The sequence below is a fragment of the Amblyomma mixtum genome, chromosome 2, assembly GCF_055824585.1.
Source record: "Amblyomma mixtum isolate Tamu chromosome 2, ASM5582458v1, whole genome shotgun sequence".
Lineage (NCBI taxonomy): Eukaryota > Metazoa > Arthropoda > Arachnida > Ixodida > Ixodidae > Amblyomma > Amblyomma mixtum.
In genome coordinates, this window is record NC_143013.1 from 103,728,013 (window position 1) to 103,751,542 (window position 23,530).

At 46.0% G+C, this 23,530-nt stretch overlaps 1 protein-coding gene and 1 long non-coding RNA gene across 4 annotated transcripts in view; one reads left to right on the plus strand and one right to left on the minus strand.

The window, feature by feature from the left end:
- Nucleotides 1–6,000: 6,000 nt before the first annotated feature.
- LOC149360356 (uncharacterized) lies at nucleotides 6,001–16,502 on the minus strand. Its single transcript, XR_016288830.1, has 4 exons — nucleotides 16,415–16,502; nucleotides 16,259–16,316; nucleotides 15,689–15,832; nucleotides 6,001–6,181 (listed from the first exon to the last, which is right to left on the minus strand). It is a non-coding gene; the product is annotated as an uncharacterized LOC149360356 (long non-coding RNA).
- A 220-nt stretch (nucleotides 16,503–16,722) lies between these two features.
- HDAC11 (Histone deacetylase 11) overlaps nucleotides 16,723–23,530 on the plus strand; it is a 74,512-nt gene continuing 67,704 nt past the window's right edge. Inside the window, exons 1-2 of one of the 3 annotated variants that reach the window (XM_089572294.1) lie at nucleotides 16,723–16,998; nucleotides 19,690–19,919. In XM_089572294.1, the coding sequence (XP_089428420.1) occupies nucleotides 16,862–16,998; nucleotides 19,690–19,919 (367 nt within the window). In that variant the 5' untranslated portion in view covers nucleotides 16,723–16,861. The remainder of the gene's footprint in view (nucleotides 16,999–19,689; nucleotides 19,920–23,530) is intronic. The other 2 variants (XM_089572293.1, XM_089572295.1) reach the window with 2 other exon arrangements.

The window sequence follows — 23,530 nt, forward strand, 5'->3', positions numbered from 1 at the left end:
AGCCAAATGTTTGTCCTGGACCAATAGCAGGTCAACTTCACAAGCATGGCAGATTTCGAGTGGTCACCAGCTATGAAAACCACAGGGTTGTGTGTGATCTCAGCAGGGGTCAGTTGGGATTTGTGAGACTAAACTGTCTACATCTTCAGTTGATACCAGTCAAAAGCCTGCAGGTATTTTAAGGCTTCTGCTGTAATCTTTCTGTGCACGGTATGTCCCAGCTGGGATTAGTTCTTTTATAAGGAATTAACAGCTCTTAAAGGGATCTGCTTTTACACTGGCTAAGCTTGAAAAACAGTAGTAGGGAATAAAGTGTGTATACACTTTAGTGCCCGCAGTGGGAACTGCTCGAGGAAAGAGCTGGGTATGCATTCGTAGGCGTGGCTGCGAGTGCTCCTGGCCTATGCAGTTTCGCCCATTTGGGCACCCCAAACTCGGTGCACTGCAGCCGCGATGAGAATCACAATTTGAGAAATCTCAAAAGTGATGCGGATATTACGGTCAGCTATAATCAACCTCTCAATAAATGAGGTGCATTACTGTAACTGGTAAAAAGTTAAATATTATATATTAATTTACAAGCCTGCGGGTTAAATAAATATCTTAGCTGTATTTAATCTATTTAAAAAATTGCCACATCTTCAGTGAAACACTCTGTAGGCCATCACTTTTGGACTAATTATAGCTTGTAGAGTACTTTCTCGAAGATAAATTAGGATTGGCATATATACTTTGCAATTGAAAACTCTCACATTCACCAGCTGAATTAATTTTAATTTATTTTTTTTCTGTTTCTGCTATACACGCTTTTCTTATTTTCTTCTTCAGTGACTACTACAAATTTCACATTGCAGTAAAAACCAGTTCAGCTGCAAATGTCGGTGCACATACTACGACACATTTCGCTAGTGATCAACCTGTGCCAGCTCGCCCCGTTACCCCTGCTTCTGGCCGAAAACCTCAACTGCAGCAATGAAATCAGCATTCTTGAATTCTTGAATATGCATGACATTTATGGTCATGTTGTCCAGGTGGTGATGTACGTGATTTGTGTGCATCTGGGAGAGACAATATGAAGTTAAATTTTTGGGCTACATATATGCCTGTACGACCTAAAGTGAGAGTTGAGAGTGCACTCAAGTGTCCACATATAGTTGTTAAATGCACCAGAGCATCGAATGCAACAAAACACATTGCTGCAGAGTTTTTCATAGGACCATAAAAAAAAAAAAGTAACAGCCAGGAAACGTAGCAGATGAATGTTTAGCGTGAAAAAAAAATTGTACACCGTTGCCTGCAGTTTTTTTTATTATTATGACGTGTGCGCCATATTCTTCTCTGGAATTAGCAAGGCTGTGGGTTCTCACGATCGTTCTGCATGAGCAAAGAAAACCAAACAACACAAGTGATGAGTGTGCTATTTTTTCCATGATGCTATGCCAACTATATATACAGCTCAAATGTCGATTCCGTTTCTGAGCAGCTGTCTGTGGAAGGGTTTTAGCAGGTAAGAAGGAGCAGCCTAGAGCGTGCGAAACTGTGGTACGCGTGCTCCTCTTCGCTGTTATAGCGGTGGCCACATTAATCCCATAGGATCATCGCCTATTGGAATCTTGAAATTGTGTATCTTAAAGTGCAGGTGACAAGAATAAAGCGGATGGCAAAAACAAAACCGTCGGAGCCAACGCGTGCAACCGCATCTCGTAGAGTGCTGCTTGTGCCGTCTGCCGCGGCATAGTTTCGTTTTCGCGCGTTAGGGTCGTTCGCGCTGGCATCACAGCGGCGATGTAACTGTGCCAACAGCCGCACCAGAAATCACCTATTCTGTAAGCGTGCTCGCTTTGGCGTGGGGGCTTCCCGCCAGAAGTTGCCTAACACAGCGGCAGACAAGCACCGATAGAGTGTATAGTTTCGCTTTTTCTACCCGGCCGGCACTGACATTGCACACGCATTGAACGAATGCCGGAACGCTGTAAACTATCACCGCGAGGCGACTTCCGCGGCATGCGATGCGGAAATGATGCAACAATTGCATTATGTAACAGATACAGGCGATCAAGTTTCAATTACGTATACATGGGCTTCGATCTATGGCAGCTGGACTGGCTCATAAAAACGAGGTAAAACGCAGCAACCGCAAACGTAACAGTGGGGTTCTACTCGAGGTTTGTTTTGCAGAAAAAAAAATCAATCCTTCCACTTTTGATTGTGATGATAGAAGCGCCAGCTGCGGAACAACATATAACGCGTGCTTCCATCTCGTATCGATATCACCGTTTCGCTGTACCGCACGCAGGCACCACGATCAGTGCTTTTAGTGGCAAAACCTATTGTGCACGACCCTTCCTCAAACACACGCACTCACGGTGAACTCTCGTTGTTTCGTGCTCGCTTTCTTAGCTCAAACTTTTGGTCAAATTCTATTCGAACTGAGGGTGCCAAGATGTGGACACGTGTGTGCGGCACGGTGGTTTTGTAGCCGCGTGCTCTCTTTGAGCAGTCTTATATTTATGTTTGTTGCGAGTAAACTTTTGCGATTTGCGCCAAGACTTTTGAAGATGAAGACAAGGACCATCACGTTTAGAGCCACATTGTGCGCGCGCCACGAAAAGGATATATATATCGTTGCAACGCCAAGCACCAATGGTCGGGCATACCTCGACGTCTAATACTTCAAACTGTTAAGGGTCTGAAAATTTGTTCAAATCATGCCGATTTGAAATTAAGGGTAAGGGGACCGAAAATAGTTCTTGACACAGAGTTCGAAATAAAGAGAGCCCGACCAGAGGGTTTAATTCATTCACATTATGCGACCGCTCATCAGCACTGGCAGCATTAGCGGCGCCTCATAGATGCCACTCGATCGGCCTCGCATGTTCTAAAATAAACTGGCCCCACGTCGTGACAGGAGCTCAGGGGAAAAAAAAAAAGAAATGCAGTGAAGCAGCCGCAAAGACCACAACCCACACCAAGCAACGCGCGCATAGTGCATGTAATGGCCTTTCATAGGCTATCGGTCCGGGGGCTGTCGAAAGCACGATGGCCGCGTGCAGCACGCTGCATTGCCATGCTTCATCATCGGTCAGGACAGGTAAACTGTACGGCCGTTGAATAAGCGTGTACTACCGGCAGTTTTGTCGCAATGAAACACGAGATTTTGACGGGACCGAAGTACCTTTTCGTAAATACCGCAGATTTGAATGAAGCGATTTCCGTGTGTGTACAGTACACACCGTACATACCTCTCGGGCAATAATGGCCCTTAGTAGCTGAGAAAGGCTAGAGCAAAAAAAAAAAATTAAATCTGACATTAACAAGTGATGCGAATTCAATCAGCCACTGTTCTGTTTGAGGAAAGATAGGTCAAAAACGGTAAGAGAAGACTGTAAATCGAATTTACCAAATACAAATATCATTCTAATCATTTAGGGCCTTTTATTAACAGGTGACGACCAACATTACCCAGTTTGTGCACCCAAAGCATCTGCATGAAAACAATTCCTGCTCAAAAAGTGCCTTCAAAAGAAATATAGTTTGCAAGAGACTGAAGCTACCATATAGAAATTGGCAGATGTCTTGAACCTGAAAACAATGGATGAACTAGCCACGTGATGTTTTCCATGTCATGTTGCATGGCATGAATTAACATGGAAGAGTTTTCTTTATGCTCTGTCAGAGTGCAGTTTAGGGAGATACCAATTTCACTAACTACCAGCGAGAGCCAAGCGCTACAGAATCTGCCTCATTTGCAGTGGGTTGGAACCCCAGTAGTGCTAGGACGGTTGCCTAGCCTTATTGAAATACCTACAAAGACCATCCAGTTAAAAGTACCCAGATTACAATATTCAGCAAGAGCTTTCCTAGCACTGTCAGTGCTGAATGAGGTGGAGGTATAGGCAGAAGCATCCGACATCAAGGGATGGTGCTATCAGAAAAGGTGTACCTACCTGTAAAAAAAGTTGAAATTGGTCCCTCCTATGCATTGAAAGTACACATGCAGCACCCACAGACATTCATTACCTGATCTGCATTTTCACTGGGCTTCAGTACCCTTTTAGCAGTAGTCTCAGAGCAGCTTGCCAGTGAAATTTCTTTTCCTCATTAACTTTGTGCAGCATTTTCTGCTGCAGGGGCATAAACAGAAAGGCAATATGCGGCTCTGCAGAGGAAACAATGTGGAGGCTGGGTATGGTCTCAACCAAGGGCGTCCGCAGAATTTTTTGCAGGGGGGGGCCCCGTTGGTGCCCCGGGGGGGGGGGGGGGGGGGGGGGGGTGTATGTTCGTAGCAAAAAGGCGCTATTTGCGGAGTAAATTTATTTATTTATATATAAATAAAAATTAAACAAAATGCACACATGAAAGAAAAATTACAAACAGCAAATTAAAGCGCGGCTAGGAGAGGTACATTGGAGTTTATCAACGAAGAAACAACTAAAATTAATAAAAAATGCAAAAAGATGCTATATCACTTCGTGGAGAAGAGTGCTCAGTCTTCCTGCATACGGGTTCTCGACTCACCCGGATTGATGACCAGCACACAGCACAATATGTTCGCAAACACGCAACTACAGTCACTCAGTCAGTCTTCCTTGAACAGCAACTGTAGGCGCCTCGGATTTTTCTGGGCGAATTGCGTAATTACACGTGTGATAAATTCACTTCTGTGCTTCATTACACGCTCTCGGTGCACACTCATCATACACATTGATTGGAAAAACTGTTGAACGCGTACGTTGAAAACAAAAGATGACTATATATACAACGAAAACTTATTTACAAGATAAATGCACGCTCGCAGCTTCATACACCTCGCTCCATCTTGCTTGCGCATCCGCACAGTCGAGCAACCCCACACACACTGCTCGCCGCTCGTCGTTTTCTCGTCCGCTGTCTTGGTTGTTCTCAGCTTCGCTGACAACCGGCCACTAAAAACACCCAAGCACAAACACAGAGGCGCGCACACGTGCGAGGGCTTACTTGCCGCAGTATCCCCGAATGCGCACTTTGGGGGTGAAAGGAACGCCGCGCAACTTCCGAGGGGAAGGGACACTCGCCACTCCGGTCGGAAAATTTGTTTTTGTGTTTTTATGGGGTTCAGAGCCCCAAAACGACTCAGGCTATGAGGGATGGAGTAGTACAGAGTTCCGGGTAATGTCGACCACCTGGGTCTCTTTACCATGCACTGACACGCACAGTACATGGGCGCTGTTGTGATTTGAGGCCCAGCCAGAGGTGACAGGCGAGCCAGGCAGGCGCCATCGGGCTGCGTTGACCAAAGGCGCTGGTTTTCACAGAAGACGCAAAGAACGCTGGTGTGGGGGCGCCTCGGGAGACTGCGTCGCCGTGAACAAAAGCAGCTAATCCCCTTTGCCGGAGATTCTGAAAGCGGCGCTTCTACCGAACTGCGCTACTCGTGGATCGGAGGAGACAGCGAGCGGCAGCGGCGCCAACTCATCGCCCGCTTGCCCCTGAGCAGCCCGACAAAGCGGGGATGGACACGGCTGATTTGTCCTTCCCTCCTTAAGAATTCATCGGTGACCGGCGTAACGACATAGGCGAAAACAAGATGCCCCGTGCACTGTCTGCCTCCGTTTCGCTATCTCTCTAGAGATCAAAGAAACAGACACCCATCTCAAGGCGGCTCGAAACACATGCTCGCCGGTGCCGCTGTATGTCTGGAACAGGTCGCCCTTCAGTTGAGCTAACGATGGCGTGGTTTGAAAACGGCGGAACGACGCACGCCCGGACGCGGCATTTCGCAGATGTGACCATGCGGGGCTGTTTTTACCCTTTTGACTGAGCGCACCACCGCCCCTGGTGTGCGGCCATCACTCACGGTTCGAGTGAGTGATTTTCCAGGGGGGTGCAACCGCCCCCCCTTGCCCCCCCCTCCGGACGCCCATGGTCTCAACCGACTGTTTTGTAACATGATTTTTCTATAGGGCCAACCAAGTTGTTAGTAACCTATTCATATGCTTCATTAATCACCGACAAGGCACGTTGGTAGGAATACTTTATTTGGCACAGCAGTTCTGGCAGCAATGGGTATATTGTCATTCTGCTTGTAGGCCAAGGTGCAGACTTGTGAGCATGTTCTTGAGCCAGTAGCCTGGAACGATGGATAGGTGCCTTGGACCAGAGAATGCTGCGTCATGCAAGGTCGGTTGCTGCAGTCCTTCCCCTAGTGTCAGCCATATGCAGGGTTGGATGCCATGAAAAGAGAAAACAAAAGTGGGCAAGCTCAGAAAAGTAAAATGCAACTAATAAACCACTAAGAGAAACCCACAAACAAATGCACACACACACACAAAAAAAAAGGAATGCATGCAAGAGAGAAAAAAGATAAGGGCATCTCCCAATTGTGTTCAGGAAAGTAAAAACAGCGCTAAATTCTACACAAACCACACAGAAAGACGGACAGGACGGACGCTGCCGTCTTTCTGTGTGCCGTCCTGTCTGTCTTTCTGTGTGGTTTGTGTAGAATTTAGCACTGTTTTTACTTTCCTGAATACAATGTCACACCAACTAGCCCAGCAAAAGGTACTGTTAAACATCTCCCAACCGACTATCGCAGCAGCCTACGCACTCCTGTAGTGGCCTTGTGCATGGACATTTGAAAGATCTTAAAAAAAGGACAAAAGCAACATTGTTGAAGATGTGCTGGAAGAACCACACTCAAAAAGAAGTGTGCACAGAGCTCAAGAGAGAATGAAAATAGTCAAGACAAACAACGAAAGGGTTTCACTGGGTCAGACCAGTACTCATTAAGAGAATGAAATTATCAGGTTCCAAGCCTTGGCAGTTAAGCTTGGCCAGCCCACAACACTGCCGCATTTCCTTTTGCGGCTTCCGACGCTGGCACACAGGAGGTCAAAAGCTCCATATGCTAAACCCAAAACCTTAAAGGGCTACTGAAGCAAAATCTGAAAATTGAACAAAAACGCTGAAAATAGATTCTCGGAATGTGATTACACCGAAATCTAGTCGTCACTGCACATATTTTTCAGCGGATGGTTTTATTTTCGATGTTTCATGAGCGCGCGCCAAGCCCTCCCGGTCAGCGCGAGGTGAAGAGCGTGACGTCATGGCACCCTCCCGCGGCGACAAGTATGGCGGCGCCCTTCGATGCATGAAACTAATGAAACCTCGCTTCGGACTGGTTGCGTCGTTGTTACTGGCTTCTTCAGCGCGGTCACTGGCCATAAATGGGCCACCGGTCTTTCGCTTCGTCTCCTGTCGCCCATAAGAAAACTTACGAGTAATAAATTTGCTTTATTTTTTATTTAGAGTGACGATTCTGCCTCCTTTAGGCTAAGCAGGGTGTCGGTTTGTTGACAACAATGCTTCTCCTCCTAACCGCCAGATGGCGCCACTAGTCTGAACATCGTCGCGCTTCGGTTGTAAAAGTGAGAATGTTAGAAATGGCGTAAGGTCCGGAAAAAGTTGCTGCATTTAGCGGACGTAAGCGTGCATACGGTTATGGTATGTAAACAGCATCAATTAACATTTTGACATATCTGTGTATGCCGTGAGCAGACGACAGACATGGAAAAGCCGTGAGTAGCAATGGCAATCGTGCTTCTGCGGGAACGGTGGGAGCGCGGGTGTAATGACGTCTAGTCGCAGCTTCCACAGGCGGCCGCCAGGTGCAACGATACGGCAATAAATAGTGAAAAACAGCGTGTTATCCACCTTTTTCGCTAAAATGCTTGTCATATTTATCAATTTTAGCAGACAAGCTCTTGTTTACATGCAAAAGAGCAGCTCCAAAAGTTTGGTTCAGTATCCCATTAAAATAGGGGGGACACCAAATTTTTGGTTGGCGTCTTTGTTTCAAATATTGCATTGCCCCAGGGCACATACACATGCTGCACGATTCATATATGCACTATAAATAATTTATTACCGCATTAATTATACTGAGCGGTTTCGCTTTCCGAGCGCTGGGGTGCGTTATGACGTCACTCTCAAAAGCAGCAACCCTGGTCACGCGGGCTCCAAAAGTAGACAAAGGGACTGCTGCGTCGTCTGCTCTCGTACACATGCTGTACATAGCAGGGCTTTTTGAATTGCCGGCCGGTACTATGACATGCTTAGCAAAGCCAAGCGGGTGAGGGGCAACGTCGAGTTCTGAAACCAAGCAGCTCACTTGGGACGATCTCAGTCGGAATACGCGATTTCAGCGTTGTATTTAGCTTTGGAACACTCCGCCCATTCCAAAAGGATAAAAGGGTGCAACAATTTCTGGGAGTCTTTGGTGATCTCGCGAGTATATTGTGTATTCATAAGCAGATAAAATTTGTTTTGTACAATGCATTTTTAAAATAAATATTTGCTTTCCTTGTGCTTTGCTGCGTATGAAATTAGAGCTAGTTCTCAGCAATGCTGCTGTTCCTGTTGCAGCTTGAATAAGCCCTTGTGATCTAGATGCCAACTGAAAGCAGCATCTGCTTGCATTGGATGAAATGCTCCCAGTGCAGTGCATTGCTGCTATCCACATTGCACATAAAATAAGAATCTAATCCCACTCAAACAAATATCTTTCCGCGTGGTTTACATAGTAGAGTTTCCTTGTGGTGTGGACGGAATAACAAAAATCTGCGGACAAAAAGACTAAAATGTAGCCGTTAAATGCATTCCTGAATTATATATGCTATCTAGGCGAGCTGAAGCATTCAACAAAAATTAAAACTGTATACATGATCAATTCACAGAAAAAAATGAATGAAGCCGCAAAAGCTGCATTGAAAAGAGATTTGCTTCCCGTGTTTGAGAAAGCTCCTTTTACGAAGTCAATCTTTTTATAACAGGTAGCTACCCTTTTCTTCTTTCGTCCCAGCATTTGATGTTCTCTGCCAAGTGCGTGTCAACATCAAATTTTTCATTTTGAAGCAGATAATAGTAATAAAATTCAGAGCAAATACAACTGAATAATCTAGAGTAGTTCAGATATCAATACAGGTAGTTAAAATTACAATACAAACATGCTTCCTCAAAATGCAGCAATGAAACAGAATATTCCACACCAATATTTTACTCCTCATAATTTATCACATCCTAATGCTTACTGACTATCTCAATGAATGAGGGGAAATCATGTAGAATGGTAAAATTTGCCTAAAGCATAACTGTGTGCAGGGAAAAACCTGACAGCTTGAATTTGCAAGCTGGCAAGTGGAGATGCTCTTGCCACAGTTCGCACTGAAAAGGAGTAGGACGTGATGTGGCACACTGCTGAGAAACAAGATTATACAAAAAATCAATGAACAGCAGCTTAAGCTACAACGCGAGTGAGAGCTTTAACACGACTGCGTCTTCCACGCTGCCTCGTGACACCTAGAGACAGGTCCAACCGTGAAATGCTGTCCCAGATGCATCATTCTTGACGGGACATGGCCCGCTGAACTCTTGTGTATGGATTTAACCACACTGGAATCCCTAGCCATAACGGGCCCACAGATGCTGGCACATTTCAATTCGGAATCTGTGCAGCAATTTCGGCAGCTGTTTTCCTCCTCACCAGACGAAAAGTGCCTCAGTGATCTGGGCTCTTAGATTTGGAAGTTGCTTAAAATTATGCTCACAAGTTCCTGCTCTCTTTTAATGGTTCATAAGAGTGGTGGCCATATGTGCTTTTACAGAAGAAACAAAGAGCACAACTTTGAGAAAATGCTGGAAAATTATCTAAACGAAACACTCCGCATGCTTTCAGGGGATTCATAAACTGCTCATTATACTGCCAGAGATTATTTCTGGCTTTCAAAGGTTGGTTTTTCCATCAGTGAAAAGTACTGTCGTTTCCTGCCTTTCTTTCCCATGAAGGCATCCTGTGCTCACTCTGGCATCCCTTTAGACAGCAGCAGTGCCATGGGACAAGCACCAAGAGATTTCCATAAATAATATCAGCTTTCTATGACCTTATCACAGCTCGAACCGCAAAGAAACTAGCCTCTATTTGTTTGTTTCTGCAATGGCCTACAAGATTGACGAGGCCTGAGAGCAAGATTTCCAGATTGATTTTGATGCCACGCTAGGGTGGCGTGGCTCCTCGCATGAGTACATTGAAAGTGCATGAATTCTGCACATTGCTATGACTACGGCATATTCCACAGAAAATACTTTTGAATGCAGCTATGTCTATCCATATGCGCCAGCCCAAATTTACTGTCGAGTCCGGGAACCAGTACAGAACGAACCAGTATATACAATGCTCACATCATGGACGGCAAGGAAAAGACACCCAAAACAGACAGGCTGCCATGCCTTATACATGTTAGAAGAAAAAATATGCCACGCCAATGTGAACAGACCGTGTGCTGGGCACTCACAGTACCAAAGAAACTTGCGGCAGACCACTGCGTTAATTTCAGTCAGTCCTTTTTTCCAACCTGGCCACTTTCTTGATCGTACAGTCAAGTCCACTTATAACAATACTGGTTATAACAATATATCGGATATAACAATGGTCGGTCATGGCACCATCAGCTTTGCCATGTGTTCTATGGTAAAATAAACTGCTTATAGCAATGCTGTCAAGGCACATTATTGGTTATAACAATTAAATCTGGTAATTGAGTGTCAACCATTACAGAAAAAGAAAAGAAATGCTACAACCACACCAGCAAAACCATGCTTACAACACAAAAGCGTGCATGTGTGGGGCCGACCAATGGACTAAGCTGGCGCAGCAACGCCACGAAAGCAAAAGAGGCAGGCGTCATCGCGTCAGGAGAGCTGCTGCATTGCTGCATTGGCTACGCACGCCATCCGTACCCCTAATCAGTCAGTGCAGCGCCCGTGCATGCAGCCAGCGCGGTTTTTCTCTTGTCAGCTGTCACCGCACCCTTGGTTCTGCATGCTTCTTGAATTTCCCATAATAACTTCCAAAAAGCCGGCTTGATTCCTGTGACATGGAGGTGCGCAAAGCCCCCGGTGGCGCAGTGATGGCGGTGCTTTGGTCATCGGTGAACAGTGAACATTGTTCCGGTTCCCTGAAGTTCGATTTAACGAGCTTTTACAGGCATTAGAACAATCAAACCCCTCTGGGTATTTACTGTCAATAAATGCTCTGGAGTTTGTCATCCTTTCTTTTTTTTCGGCACAACCCTGTTATAACAATTATTGGTTATAACAATGGAATTTCCATGGCACTTGAATATTGTTATAAGTGGGCTTGACTGTATCCCTCAATTCACTCATTTTTACAGGTAAAGAACATTCCCCTGATGATTCAAGGTTGCTACACACCCTGTAAAGCCATCACAGCCCTTCAGAGAAATATAGCAGAACCTTGCTATTCTGTTCGTGGTTGGTCTAATTTGACGTACAGTCGAACCCGGATATATCGAATTCGAAGGGGATCGGAAAATAGTTCGATATAGCGAAAATTCGATATACAGATATAGGCTAAAACTGCACTCCCGATCATAACAAATTGTGGCTTACCGTTTGGAACAGCCGCGAATCACATAGTATGGGCGCGCAATGTGAAAGCGCTTTATTTCGCGGAAAAAAAAAATCACTAATTTTGGGCTGCTTTTTCCCCTGGGAAACGAAGTTCAAAACACTGGCCTCGATCTTCTCGAGACTGTCCAGGTGCGAGAGCACAGTGCCTTCCATTTCGCCGCAACAGCGCCGAATCAGGCTAACGCTGACGCCAGTTCAGTGGCTGCGCACGGACGCGTTTCTTCGACAACACAGTTGCCCTCGTCGTCGCTGGAGTCGGCGTCTTGAACGCCAGCTACCGCTTGAACTTCGTTGTCAGCGTTAAAGTCTTCAACAGTCACTTCGGACGGAACGGCGCCGAGAAAATTGGACAAGTCGCGAAACGCGTCGTCCAAGCACTCATCGTCATCTAAATCTTCCGGACATTAATCTCCGGCCACTTCAAGGCCTGCCTTGCCAAAACAGTTGGCTACTGGGGCCTGCTTCACGTCGCGCGTTGAAACACAGGCACACACACACAAAAAAACACGCGAGGCGCAGATGGAGCGATAAGAGCGAAGCCTATGCGAGCGGCAGTCAACGCGGCTGCGAAGGAACGACAGAGGGAAAAGAAAGAGCAGGGAGAAAGATCGGCGCTCTGGGCTTCGTTTTTTTTTTTTTTTTTTTTTCTGAGCTCTCTCTTTTCCCCAGACTCACGATGTGCCCACGAGCGACCGTTTTCTCTCTCTCTCTTTCCCCAAGAAGCGTGGTCGCCGCGCGTCTCCATGCGGCGCTCTCTCTTCGCTGATCTCCAATGACCTTGACGGAGCACACGCGGGCGGTACAGGAGGAGAGGAGGAGCGGGAAAGCTCGCGCCGATGGGTCGCAAAAACGGGGAACAAAAAAAAAAAAGGGCCCTGCGCCTGCTGACTGCGGAAATGTTCTCCGCTGAGGCGGCTGAGGACCGGACAGGAATGTCTTTGGGGAAAGCGCACCTTCCAGGGGCGCGGCGCGGCGTTCGATATATCCAATGTCCGGCGAAAATGGAATTCGATATACAACGCAACTGTCCTATACTTTTACATAGTATTTTCAAGGGGGTAATCTGTGTGTTCGATATAGCCAATAATTCGAAATATGCGGGTTCGATATATCCGGGTTCGACTGTATAACAAACCCAAAACTTATGCATGTAACGCTATTTTTTTTCACAATATAAATCCTGGATAACTTTCTGAAACGATTCCCTGGTGTACATGTCCATAATTTCATCAAATTCTGACGGCATGGTGCATTCAGAGACCAAGAGGAAATGCCAGCCAAGCTAGTCATCATTTTTCGATACTTTGGCCAAATGCACCTGAGCACTGCGGAGAAGGCTATGAAAAAAATCAAGGAGACAAAGCATCGTACAAGCAGCGGCGGCTTCTCCACACTACACAAGTGTAATGGGACAAAGTATCTCAAAATGCCAAGGAATAGTTGATGGACTGGATGTGCCATGAAGCTCCAGCCCCATGAAAAACGAATATATGGAAAGAAGTTGCAAGCGCTAGAAAAGGAGCTTTCCAAAATTTGTGCCACCACACACACACAAAAGTTTTAATGAAGTGAAAGTGCCAATAAATGCCAGGGTTAGGAAATGGCGCAAAACCTGGACATGGAGACAATCGTGTGCAGACCAGCAATCAAATTTTGCGAAGCTCCTAATTTAAGCTTCTTGCATAAAACAGCACTTGCAACATCCAAGAAAAAATAATAAAAGAAGGAGACAAAAAAAAAAGGGGGAGGGGGGGGAAGGTGGCAAAAACATTTGCAGACACTATCCCATCAGGATTTTGCATTCATTGAAAAGCAGAGTGCAATCACCTTGAAATCAGTGGGTGGCCAAGCGGCTGCCTAGGAAATTTCTCAGTGCCCTTAAGTTCTTACGCAAACGATGATACACCACCCAGCTTGCCATATGTGACAATGCCCATGGGAAAAAGGAATATTACACACCACACAACATGTGCAGAGGAGGGAATGGCCACGAGCATTTTGGAGCAGTCTTTGTCGCAAGCCAAAATTCCATTAGGAGCAGTTATCCAGTTTTGTAGCAGGTGACCAATACTGAGAGAAGGTAAAGATACGGATGTGCCAAGGTTTAAAAAACTACTGGCTGCACTGAAGACGAACAATACACCGTTTTTTTTTTTAAATGCATATTATTTAAAAGGAAAGTTCACAAGTGCTCTTAATGCATACACCACAATGACATAATAAGACATGTTGGTGACATGCCTAGCCTACTTGCAGCTGCTTGACGCATCTGGAAAGAGAGCACTCTTCCCTCCCATTGTAAAGAAAGGGGGGTGCCTGCCTGTCCTCCCCACACCCGAGGCCAGTCACTAACCTGTTTGCAGGTGCTGGTGTACGAGCAGCCATGACCCTAGCCATGCAGATGTGCCCACTGCTATAGCTACTGCTTATCGCTGTCACATGACTTGGCCTTTCTGCAGCAGATTTCAGTTTTCCTCCATGCGCCGCACCTACCATTGCTGTGCTGCTGGCTGATCTGCGCCACTGTGCAGCTGTGGTCCAGCCCCATCTCATTGCGTTCTCATATTACCAACATTTTCATGGATAGCGTGCTTCTCAAATGAAATAAGCTGCAGTGTGTCTCACATCAGGACGAAGCTCTCAGTATTGACAGCCACGCTGCCTGTGAAGGGCTCTTTGCAGATGTTCTGCAGCAGGATGGCGGTGTCATCATTATCATCAGCTTGACTACAACCACTGCAGGGCAAAGGCCTCTCCAATTAACCCTGTCCTTTGCCAGCTGTGGCCGCCATATCCCGGCAAACTGCTTAATCTTACCCGCCCACGTACCTTTCTGCCGCCTCCTGCTATGCTTGCCTTCTTTAAGGACCCTTAAGTACCAGCGGTTATTTTGCCTTCGGATTACATACCCTGCCCAAGCCGCGTTCGAGGCTGAACGGTAGCTATGCAGTTAAAAGGTTTCGTGTGCACATTTTTAAAAACTGATCAGGAATCATTTTTTACCAGGTAAGTGGATGTATTCAGGCCGCTTTCAGTTTGTGCAGTGCTGCGAGGTGCGCCTTAACGAGGTTTCACTGTACTTATCAGTAGTAAGGTTGCTGAATTTGATGCGTCTCAATGTGAAATCTGAACTGACTGATACAGCTCCAGCAGTGAGGCCCATGACCCAACTATAAAAGTGAAGTTCTAATCTACTGCTATGCGATGCATTCAGAACAGGTGCTGCCCTTGATGGCCTCACAGATAACTTTGACAACAATGGCAACACAGACATCAAAGTTTGCTCTCCACCATTGGTGCCATGTTTGCTGCTGCTCTAATGTCATTTTCCACAGTGGCCCACTCACAACTCACCTCAATTCTGACCGCGGAGCCAAACCAGCAAACAACCTATAAGTGGTACTGTGCGGATGGATCTTATGGCCATGCCACTGCTCTAATTACATCACACCACTTTCTCTCAGTCCCATGGAGACATTCCTAGCAATGGTGGGGGAATGAGGAAGTTGGAGCACTACAAAAGCCAAATGTACAATGACCTCGCTCAAAGCTCTTGCCCAGAGCTCGAACAGCACAGGCATTTCTGGCTGAGCTTACAACTTTTCTCATACCCAAGTTGACAGCTCACCAGCCACACACACACCGCAACAATCACACACGCCAACAATGCAAGATCTGGTGATATGATGTTAAGCCATCTGTGTTTTAACCAACCTGAAATTCTTACCACTCAGTCCAGTAGATGAACTCTGTTCTCTCCGGCGATACACCCAGCCATTACTGTTCACAGTTATGGTAGATTATCATTTTGACGTCTCAGATTTCCTCATCAAGAGGCATGAGGGCAATTGATTAACTGTTTGGTTCTTGGGACCAAGAGGCATTAAGCAATAACTACAATTTCTGGGTAAACACTCCCTGAAGGGCCACAGAAAATCCTCCACCAAAGCTGCAAATTATACTGTTTGAACAGGAACTAGTTTTTGTTGTTTATCAGTTTATCTGTACCTCAACGGCCCACCTCCTTCAGGCGTCTCTGCAGCATCACCTGTAAAAAGGCTTTAAGCTTAGAGGCCTCAAAAGGAAGCTTGCTTTTCCAGTTGCCTCATGCGCTCCATGCTAGTTAGCTACCTGGGTCCAAGCACCTTCCCCATGTAAAGCCGATGCTCAGTGCAGGTGGCACAGCACTCGTTTTAAAATTCACAGAAGGTGGAGAACTCACCCTGTGGCGCCTTTGCTGCTTCCGCATTTTATCGTCTCATTTGTTCAGCCTCTGCACCAGCAAGCGAACGCCGGACTCGAAGCAGGAATCGGGAAGGTCCGTGCACACGAGTAAACTGCATTTCGGTTTTTCAAGTGCTGCTACCTGAAATGAAAATAAATTTAAAAAAAGAACTAGTTTACGCGCTCCAGATACCGCAGCGTAATCGCTTATCTCGCCGCAATTAGTGTACCTGTTTCGGAAAGCGGCTCATATGGATTCACAGCAACACAACTGTAAAATGAACCATTAAGTCAGTATTCGACACACTTTCCTAGCAGCGGGGCCACAAAAAGTAGGACCCCGTACAAAACTCATCGCATAAACGGTTAGCTCAACTGGGCTGTTAAAAGTTTCCCGCCTTTTATTCGGGCGCGCGCTAAAGCTGGTAATCATGCGTGTTTTACATGAACAAGAGTTACGTTGGGTCGGGCTGACAAAAGGTACAAAAACATACTCGGCGCATATTCTTTTCTGTCGAACTGCACTGAGCTTTTGAGCAGAACTCAGGATAAAAGAGACGAGTCTCACCTTTAGGGCCTTTGTGCCCACTGCCGGGCAAGCGGGCTCAGTGCTAGTCCTAGGTTATCTGCAAACACAAAATATTTGGGCGCAAGGAAGTTGACAACGAAATGCCGAATGTCAGATAACAGGCAGTCACTCAATGCATACAGTAAGTATACATACCAAAAGACAGAAATAACAGAAATTGCTCACGGGCAAGCGCGCGCGGCTCCCACCGACCCACACCGACCGGCCATACAGCTACTACAAGCAATGCTCGGCTTGGCTCAAACATGAATCAAACAACAAAAAAATGGCCGGACGTGACGTTTTTTTTTAAACCGGATGCGACGTCACGGGTGGAAATAACGCTTGCGTTATTTCGACCGGGTCGCAGGAGACACTTCCACAAGACCTTGGTCCTTGGTGCCGATCTCACCGCGGTCGTCCACAAACGTTGGTCGTCGGGCCAACGTAGCCTCTAAAACAAAATGTGTCTAAACCAATCACAAAATTTTTACATCAAACTATTTTGCACTTGGAGTTTATAAAGATAGCACACAGATAATTGATACCATACCAAATGGTCCTCTTTGCAGAGGCTTTTTAACAAGGCAAGTGGCAACATTGATGCAAGAAACAAACAGCAGCAGAAGACGAACATCGCTGCTTGCGCCCGTGGGCTTCGTCGAGCGCGATTGCCCGCTTTCCTGGTTCGACAGTCATGTCGGAGCCGTGCGTGGGGGTCCCGCGACGTACCTAAGTTCGTGAGTTTGTTCCGACTCCCTGCATGACGCCAGATAAGCTCGCGAACGTCTCCACTTCGCGTCAACGCGTTGCAATGTGCGCCGCGCATGTGGTTTCGGTTTTGGCGCCAGCTCGCGCGGTCCGTCTTTGATACTGCGTGTGCGCTTTCCTGAAACGCTGTTCGTTGTCGACAAGCTGGTGTGATCATATTTGAGACATCCAGTTCACGAAGTCTAACATAGCTTGCCTGCTGACTGATGCAGCGGTGTATCGTCTCCTGCCGAGGCGTTTTTTAATGCCCTGCGCGCTGGCAGTTATGCTGAAAGCGGCGCGCTGTGTATACATACATGCGCGTGCTTATCGGGTCTATCAATTAGACCCAGTTTTACTCGCCTGTAATTAGAGTACTTAGAGCTGCGTCGTTAGCACCCCTCCAAAAGAGTATCCGTTCAGACCTTGAGAATTGATGCGCAGTAGCGCGCAACGTCCGAGTCAGCGAAGGGGCTCAAAATAATTTAATTATAGCAACACGCGCCCACAAAGTTATGGTGTCATGCTTGATCTACTACAGCCCTTATTGTAGAACCTGCTGCACGTATCTTCACTCATTTTGTTAATTCCTTCGCGCATATATACTCAATAGAATTGGTCGTATATTTTCCTGTCTGCATTATAATTATACAGTGTGTTTATGTACAATTCATGTGACATCATAGTGCAACTCTTTAATAATTGTATTCAGGGGGCCTTCTGCCAGCAGTGGTCCCTTAATTATTTTAGGAGGAAAAGTATATGTTGGCTAATTCATTGAATGAAACATGTTCTGCCATGCAGTTAATTGCGCCTAAACCAGATTATGGCCTCGTCGCCATATGTGAGCAGCTAATCAAATATGCATATGTGGTCGACATATACAGTTGCTTGAAGTTAAAAGTTTTATTTCAAAGGATATATGTGTACGCAGGAAAACATGCAGAACACGCAGTTCTAGGGTCCGCCTCAGTACAAAAAGAAGTAGTTCATTCCGACTGGAAAATTTCCATTGCATTAGCATCCACTGAAGTGCTACCATACGTCTACAAAGGAGGGATATATACAGCTTTCATGGAAACTTCACTGTTGAAGAAAAATTAGTCCAGGGTTCAAACTCAGGACCATTGCGGAAGTTGCACTACCAAATGAGTTAACTAAGATGGCAGGGCAAGGCCAAATTTTTCAACAACTCGAAGTGGGAACAGTGTTTGTCTATTGTACATGTTTTACGAGAATTTTCCAAGGCAGAGCAAATTTGTAACAAGCACTTTAGCATCCACCGAAGTGCAGCCATATGGCTACAAATGGTGTTTGAAGAAAAATTCGTTCGTGCCTGGGGCAGGCTTGAGTTGATGCTAATGTGTACTCACTCCCTTATTACAAATTTACTTCACCTTAGAGGATTCTTCTAAAACACATATGATTAACACCGTAGTTGTCAGTTGAGTTGTCAGTCGATTCGCTGTTGCCCTGCCATCCACTAGCCATCGTCATTAGCTCAGTTGGTAGAGCGACTGCCCTGGACAGGCAGTGGTCCGAGATCCAAATCCTGGACCAGGACTAATTTTTGTCAACTGTGAAGTTTCCATGACAGCTGTATAAATTTCCTTTGTAGCCGTATTGCTGTGCTAGGGTAGATGCTAGTGAGTACTCACTCACTTATTACCAGTTCACTCCACTTAGGGGGATTCCCCTAAAACACGCACATTAGGCTTCCATTGTACCATTAGTACCATTTGATTTTTATGGTTGTGTTCCTCCTGAAATGCGCTTTATTGGAAGAATACGACTGCTGAAATAGCTACGGTGGTGGCCAGTTATCAGCACAACCGGTGATAGCAACACAGGCAAAAAGCCAGCGCATGCTCTCTTGTGGCACACCTACGTCACAGGCGTGACTGCACAATCTATGCTTGAAAGGAGCTTAAGATTTTTTTCAGGTCATTCAGTTTTGTTAGACTCACAACACTGTATGAAACTGGCAGCGTGAGATGTTCTTCACCTCAGTTACCTACCACTCAATGGGCATTGGAACTCCCTTAGACGTTCTGTGGACGTCCTTAACGTCCGCCGATCATCCATAGGAGTTTTAATTTCCATGGCAGCGAACTGCATCACTTGACTATATCGTGTTTTGTTATGGTGCCCACTGCAGGAACCGGAACTCCTTTAGACGTCTAGCGGATGTCCTTAACGTCCGTAGGGCATCCATGAGAGTTTTAATGTCCATGGCAGTGAATTGCATCACTTGACTGTATCATGTTTTGTTACAGTGCCCACTGCAGGAACCGGAACTCCTTTAGACGTCTAGCGGATGTCCTTAACGTCCGCAGGGCATCCATGGCAGTTTTAATGCCCATTGGGCAGCGAATTGCATCACTTGACTATATCATGTTTTGTTACGATGCCCACTGCAGGAACCGGAACTCCTTTAGACGTCTAGCGGACGTCCTTAACGTCCGCAGGGCATCCATAGGAGTTTTAATGTCCATGGCAGCGAACTGCATCACTTGCCTATATCATGTTTTGTTATGGTGCCCACTGCAGGAACCGAAACTCCCTTAGACGTCTAGCGGACGTCCTTAACGTCTGCAGGCATCCATAGGAGGTTTAACGTCCATTGGGCAGCGAACTGCATCACTTGACTATATCATGTTTTGTTACGGTGGCCACTGCAGGAACCTGCGGCGGGTGGATCTCGATCCCAGCCAAGTAGACATGCGCGGTTCGGGTCACAGTTCATCGGAGCGAAGCGGGGTTGTCGCAGAGTGCCACCCTGAGGGCTATGCAGACAAGGACAAGCTGCCCATTGTGTACAGCGACGCCTACAACATCTCCTTCTATGGCCTGGAGAAAGTGCACCCCTTCGACGCAGGGAAATGGGGAAAGGTGTTCGCAGCGCTCAGGCGTGAGTTACTGCACCTTGTACGGCGCCATGTTTGTCGTCGAGCTCTGATGATCCTCGCTGGAGTCATTGAACCTAAAGGAGTACAGACACTGAATTTTACTAGAATGCTTTAACACAGTAGAGTTAAAGGCCCCGTTACCCAGAAAATCCGGCAGCGGCGTTGTCTGCATTGTGAGTAAAAAATAGGGTGGCGTAGGGTGACGTACATTTACACTTCTAAGTCTTGGAGCAGAAACCAGGAAGTTTCCTCTTTATCTAAATTTTTGTTTTCTGTAAAATTATGTGAATTAAACTTCTTTGGCACTGTTGTTATCATAACCAACCAGAAACACAGCTGCAGGGCAAATGCCTCATCTAATAATATGTTCTGTTGATGTAGAGGGGTTTTGTAGCCCAAAAAAAGACGAGGACAAGAGAGGCGTACTCGTCTTTGTTTGGGCAATAAAACGCCTCTACACCAAGATGAACTACCAACTCGCCCAACAGGAAGTTTTAATGATGAATACGTTCTCCAGTTACTCATATATCCTGTGTCAGCCATATACAACCATGTGTAAATTTCTGACCACCATTAGGTCTGCTTCTTCTGACTGCACTTCCCAACTATAGTACGTAATATTGAAAGAGCAGAGACTCCAAATTTGGTTGTATTTTCTTCTTTCAAAGGATGCGTTAGACCTTAGTATATGTAAGGATCACCACTTGCTGTTCTCCCATGACTGGTGTAACAATTAATTATAACTGAATTTCTTCTCTTCTGCTTTTTAATTCGATTTCAGCAGTTCACTGATGGCTGTGACAGCAAATTTCTGTATATAGAATGTTTATGTGCATAAGAAAACATGTTATGTACTTCAAACTCTTTCTTTATTTCTCAACGTACCTCGCTGAAAAGCACGCAAGCATTGAGGGATGATTTGAAATACGCTTTTAGGTTTCAGATATCTGATCTAAAATGGAAGATAAGACAGAATAAAATGTCCTACTTAGCCAATGTCTTACTTCACATTATGGTAATTTCTCTTCTAAAAAGTTATTTTAGGAATATGCATATGTTTCCTAAGGTCTAACACACATTCTAAGCCTAAGAAAATGGCTATGAAGGCATGTATTGATTTTGATAAATAACAAAGTTGGGAAGAAAAAACAGTGTGGCAGTAATTAGCCCAAATTTGACCTAATTGCTAATCTTTCAAGGTTAATAAAGAAAAAAGAAGCTTTACTGCAGACAACCATATCAATTTCACTGAAATCCGTTCATGCAATCATGAAAACTTTCATGAGGCAAATGCGCTTGACAAAACAAAAAGAGCTCGTTAGATTGCAGTCCAAGTTTTATGGACAGTGCCAATTTGGGCCCTCCGACTCTTTCTAGAGACATTTAGTAGAGAGTACGCAGACATAAATAAAGACTTAGTAGACGCTATTAAATATAGCATCTTTTGTGCTGCACATGCGCCAAAGGCTATTTCAAATCGAGGTTTTACATATGCTTATGTTACATATACTGTTTTTTAGAATTTAGCATGCCTGCTCTTGCTTACACTAGGAAAAATGGCGCTGTCAACATGGCGGCACCCACATCACTCGGTTCAAAGAGAATTTGTCAATGTTATTGAGTTTTTAGGCATATTCAATGCCTTTAAATGGTACGCGTGATATTCACTTTGCCTCATCTCACTGACAGCAGAACGAATGAGGGATCTTTTTGATTCTGTGTAACAGTTCTGCCTTTCTGAACCCTAACAAAGCTCTGCCAACTGTGGATTGTCTTAATCTTACCCCGAGGTAGTCATAGCCTTGCCAAAAGTAGTTATTTCGGTGGTAGGCAGAAGGGTCCAAAAGAACTCATCACGATGTTATTAAATACTTTGCTCAGTTCAGTTACCTAAAAAAAATCACGCCGTGGCTTGACTAAACTGGCCATGGAATTGGCTATTGTTGTGATCTCACCAACCAGTTGTTGGGACTCGGGTGGCATGGTTGGGCCGGAGACAGGGTTACGAGAAAGACTGTGAAAATTTTATGCAACTATTTACATTATGTATAAGTAAAGAGCTATTGAGAGTGTCTCTCAGTTAAAGAGTACGCCTTAGTCTCGGTGAGAGGGAGCTTATTGGCCGTACTCGATACTGAGTTTTATAGGGTTTTTGTTGCAAAAGCAACACTACTGGAGCCTGGCTCGGCTCGTCGCGTATGCTCGTGGCGGTGCGGCTACCAGACGACCTTGAATCTCCGTTGCCTAGCATCTGCTTCAGCTGTGCTCTAACAGATGGCGCTGCGCCACTGCCACCTGTCGCCTACACACCCAGAGGGCACCACCCTCGCACAGGCACTCGGTTCCACAGCTCGTGCCGGCTCCCTGGCCGGCACGAGCTAAACCAAACGCTTAACCACTAGGTAACACCACAAGTGTATTGGCAAAAACGGCATGTACGATCTTGTGCCATTGCCTAGCAACCCGAGTTACTACCCGAGTTTACACGAGTTACTCGGGTAAGTTCAGACGAGCGTCGTGCCATCTGCGTGAGAGGTTGCTCGGGAAGAGCATCATGGGTCGCAAAATCCCGACGGGTGGCTGGGATAGAAACAGCCACCTGCCAGTGCAGTTGCACATCGCTTAACCGCTGCACCACTGTGCGTAGTGGTACATGAGGACTCACTGCCATCTATGAATCTTAAGTAGGAATTACCAACGTAGCATACATGGGCATTAACCCACTAAAGATATCATGCCACACCCCTAAGGTGGAGTGCCTCCTCCAATTGAAGAATGAACACCTGCTTTCGAAGGTCTACTCAGTTTAACTACGTTAAGCCCCTATCAATTTTTCTTCCCTGAAATCCCTAGATGGAGGCCAGACCTGCCTTGGAAGGTGTGTCCTGAAAAGTTCACTTTGACACCCATCGCACGCTCACTCATTATGGAACTCGCCCCTTGTCACATGTTGAACTTGAGGGTGAGGAGGATGCCATCTCTGTCGCACAGACACCGGAAGGTCCGTGAGTGGCGTTCCCACGTTCTGCAGCTGGGCGCACTTGTTCCTCATCAGTGCAAGACCAAATTTATATGCAAGGCCACGTGGGTTAAGGAAACCGCTCGCCGAAAACTTCTCCTTTAATGACGGATGCCACGGGCAGACATGATGACTGGGCCCAGCTGGCGCCTGGGTCCTCTCCTGAAGGTCAGTTACGGCTGGCCTTGGCAACTATCTTGGTCATGCAGATGAGGGTGCACTGGCAGAGCTGCGCTGGCTGCTTTCAAGGGAGGCTTGCTGTCGCTGCTGCCGTGGCTACGCAACATGAGAGTCTACGTTTTTAATCCACTTAAGCTGGAGGGCGTCCGATCACAGCATCGTACAACTACATCATACAACCTTGATAACCTCGCCTAAATGTGAAAAATATGTAAAAAAAAATTGTACATTTTGGCACCAGATGGCACCACTGCGGCCTGTGCTATCGTCTCGTTCAGGTTGACTTACGATTAACTGAAGTGTTCATGCGATTTTCACTGTAACCTCCTGCTAAATGCTTGCGTATAACGCACGCAAGTGCTCATCTACTATACTAAACGTCTCTATTGATTATCGTTTTTTACTGCTTAGGTA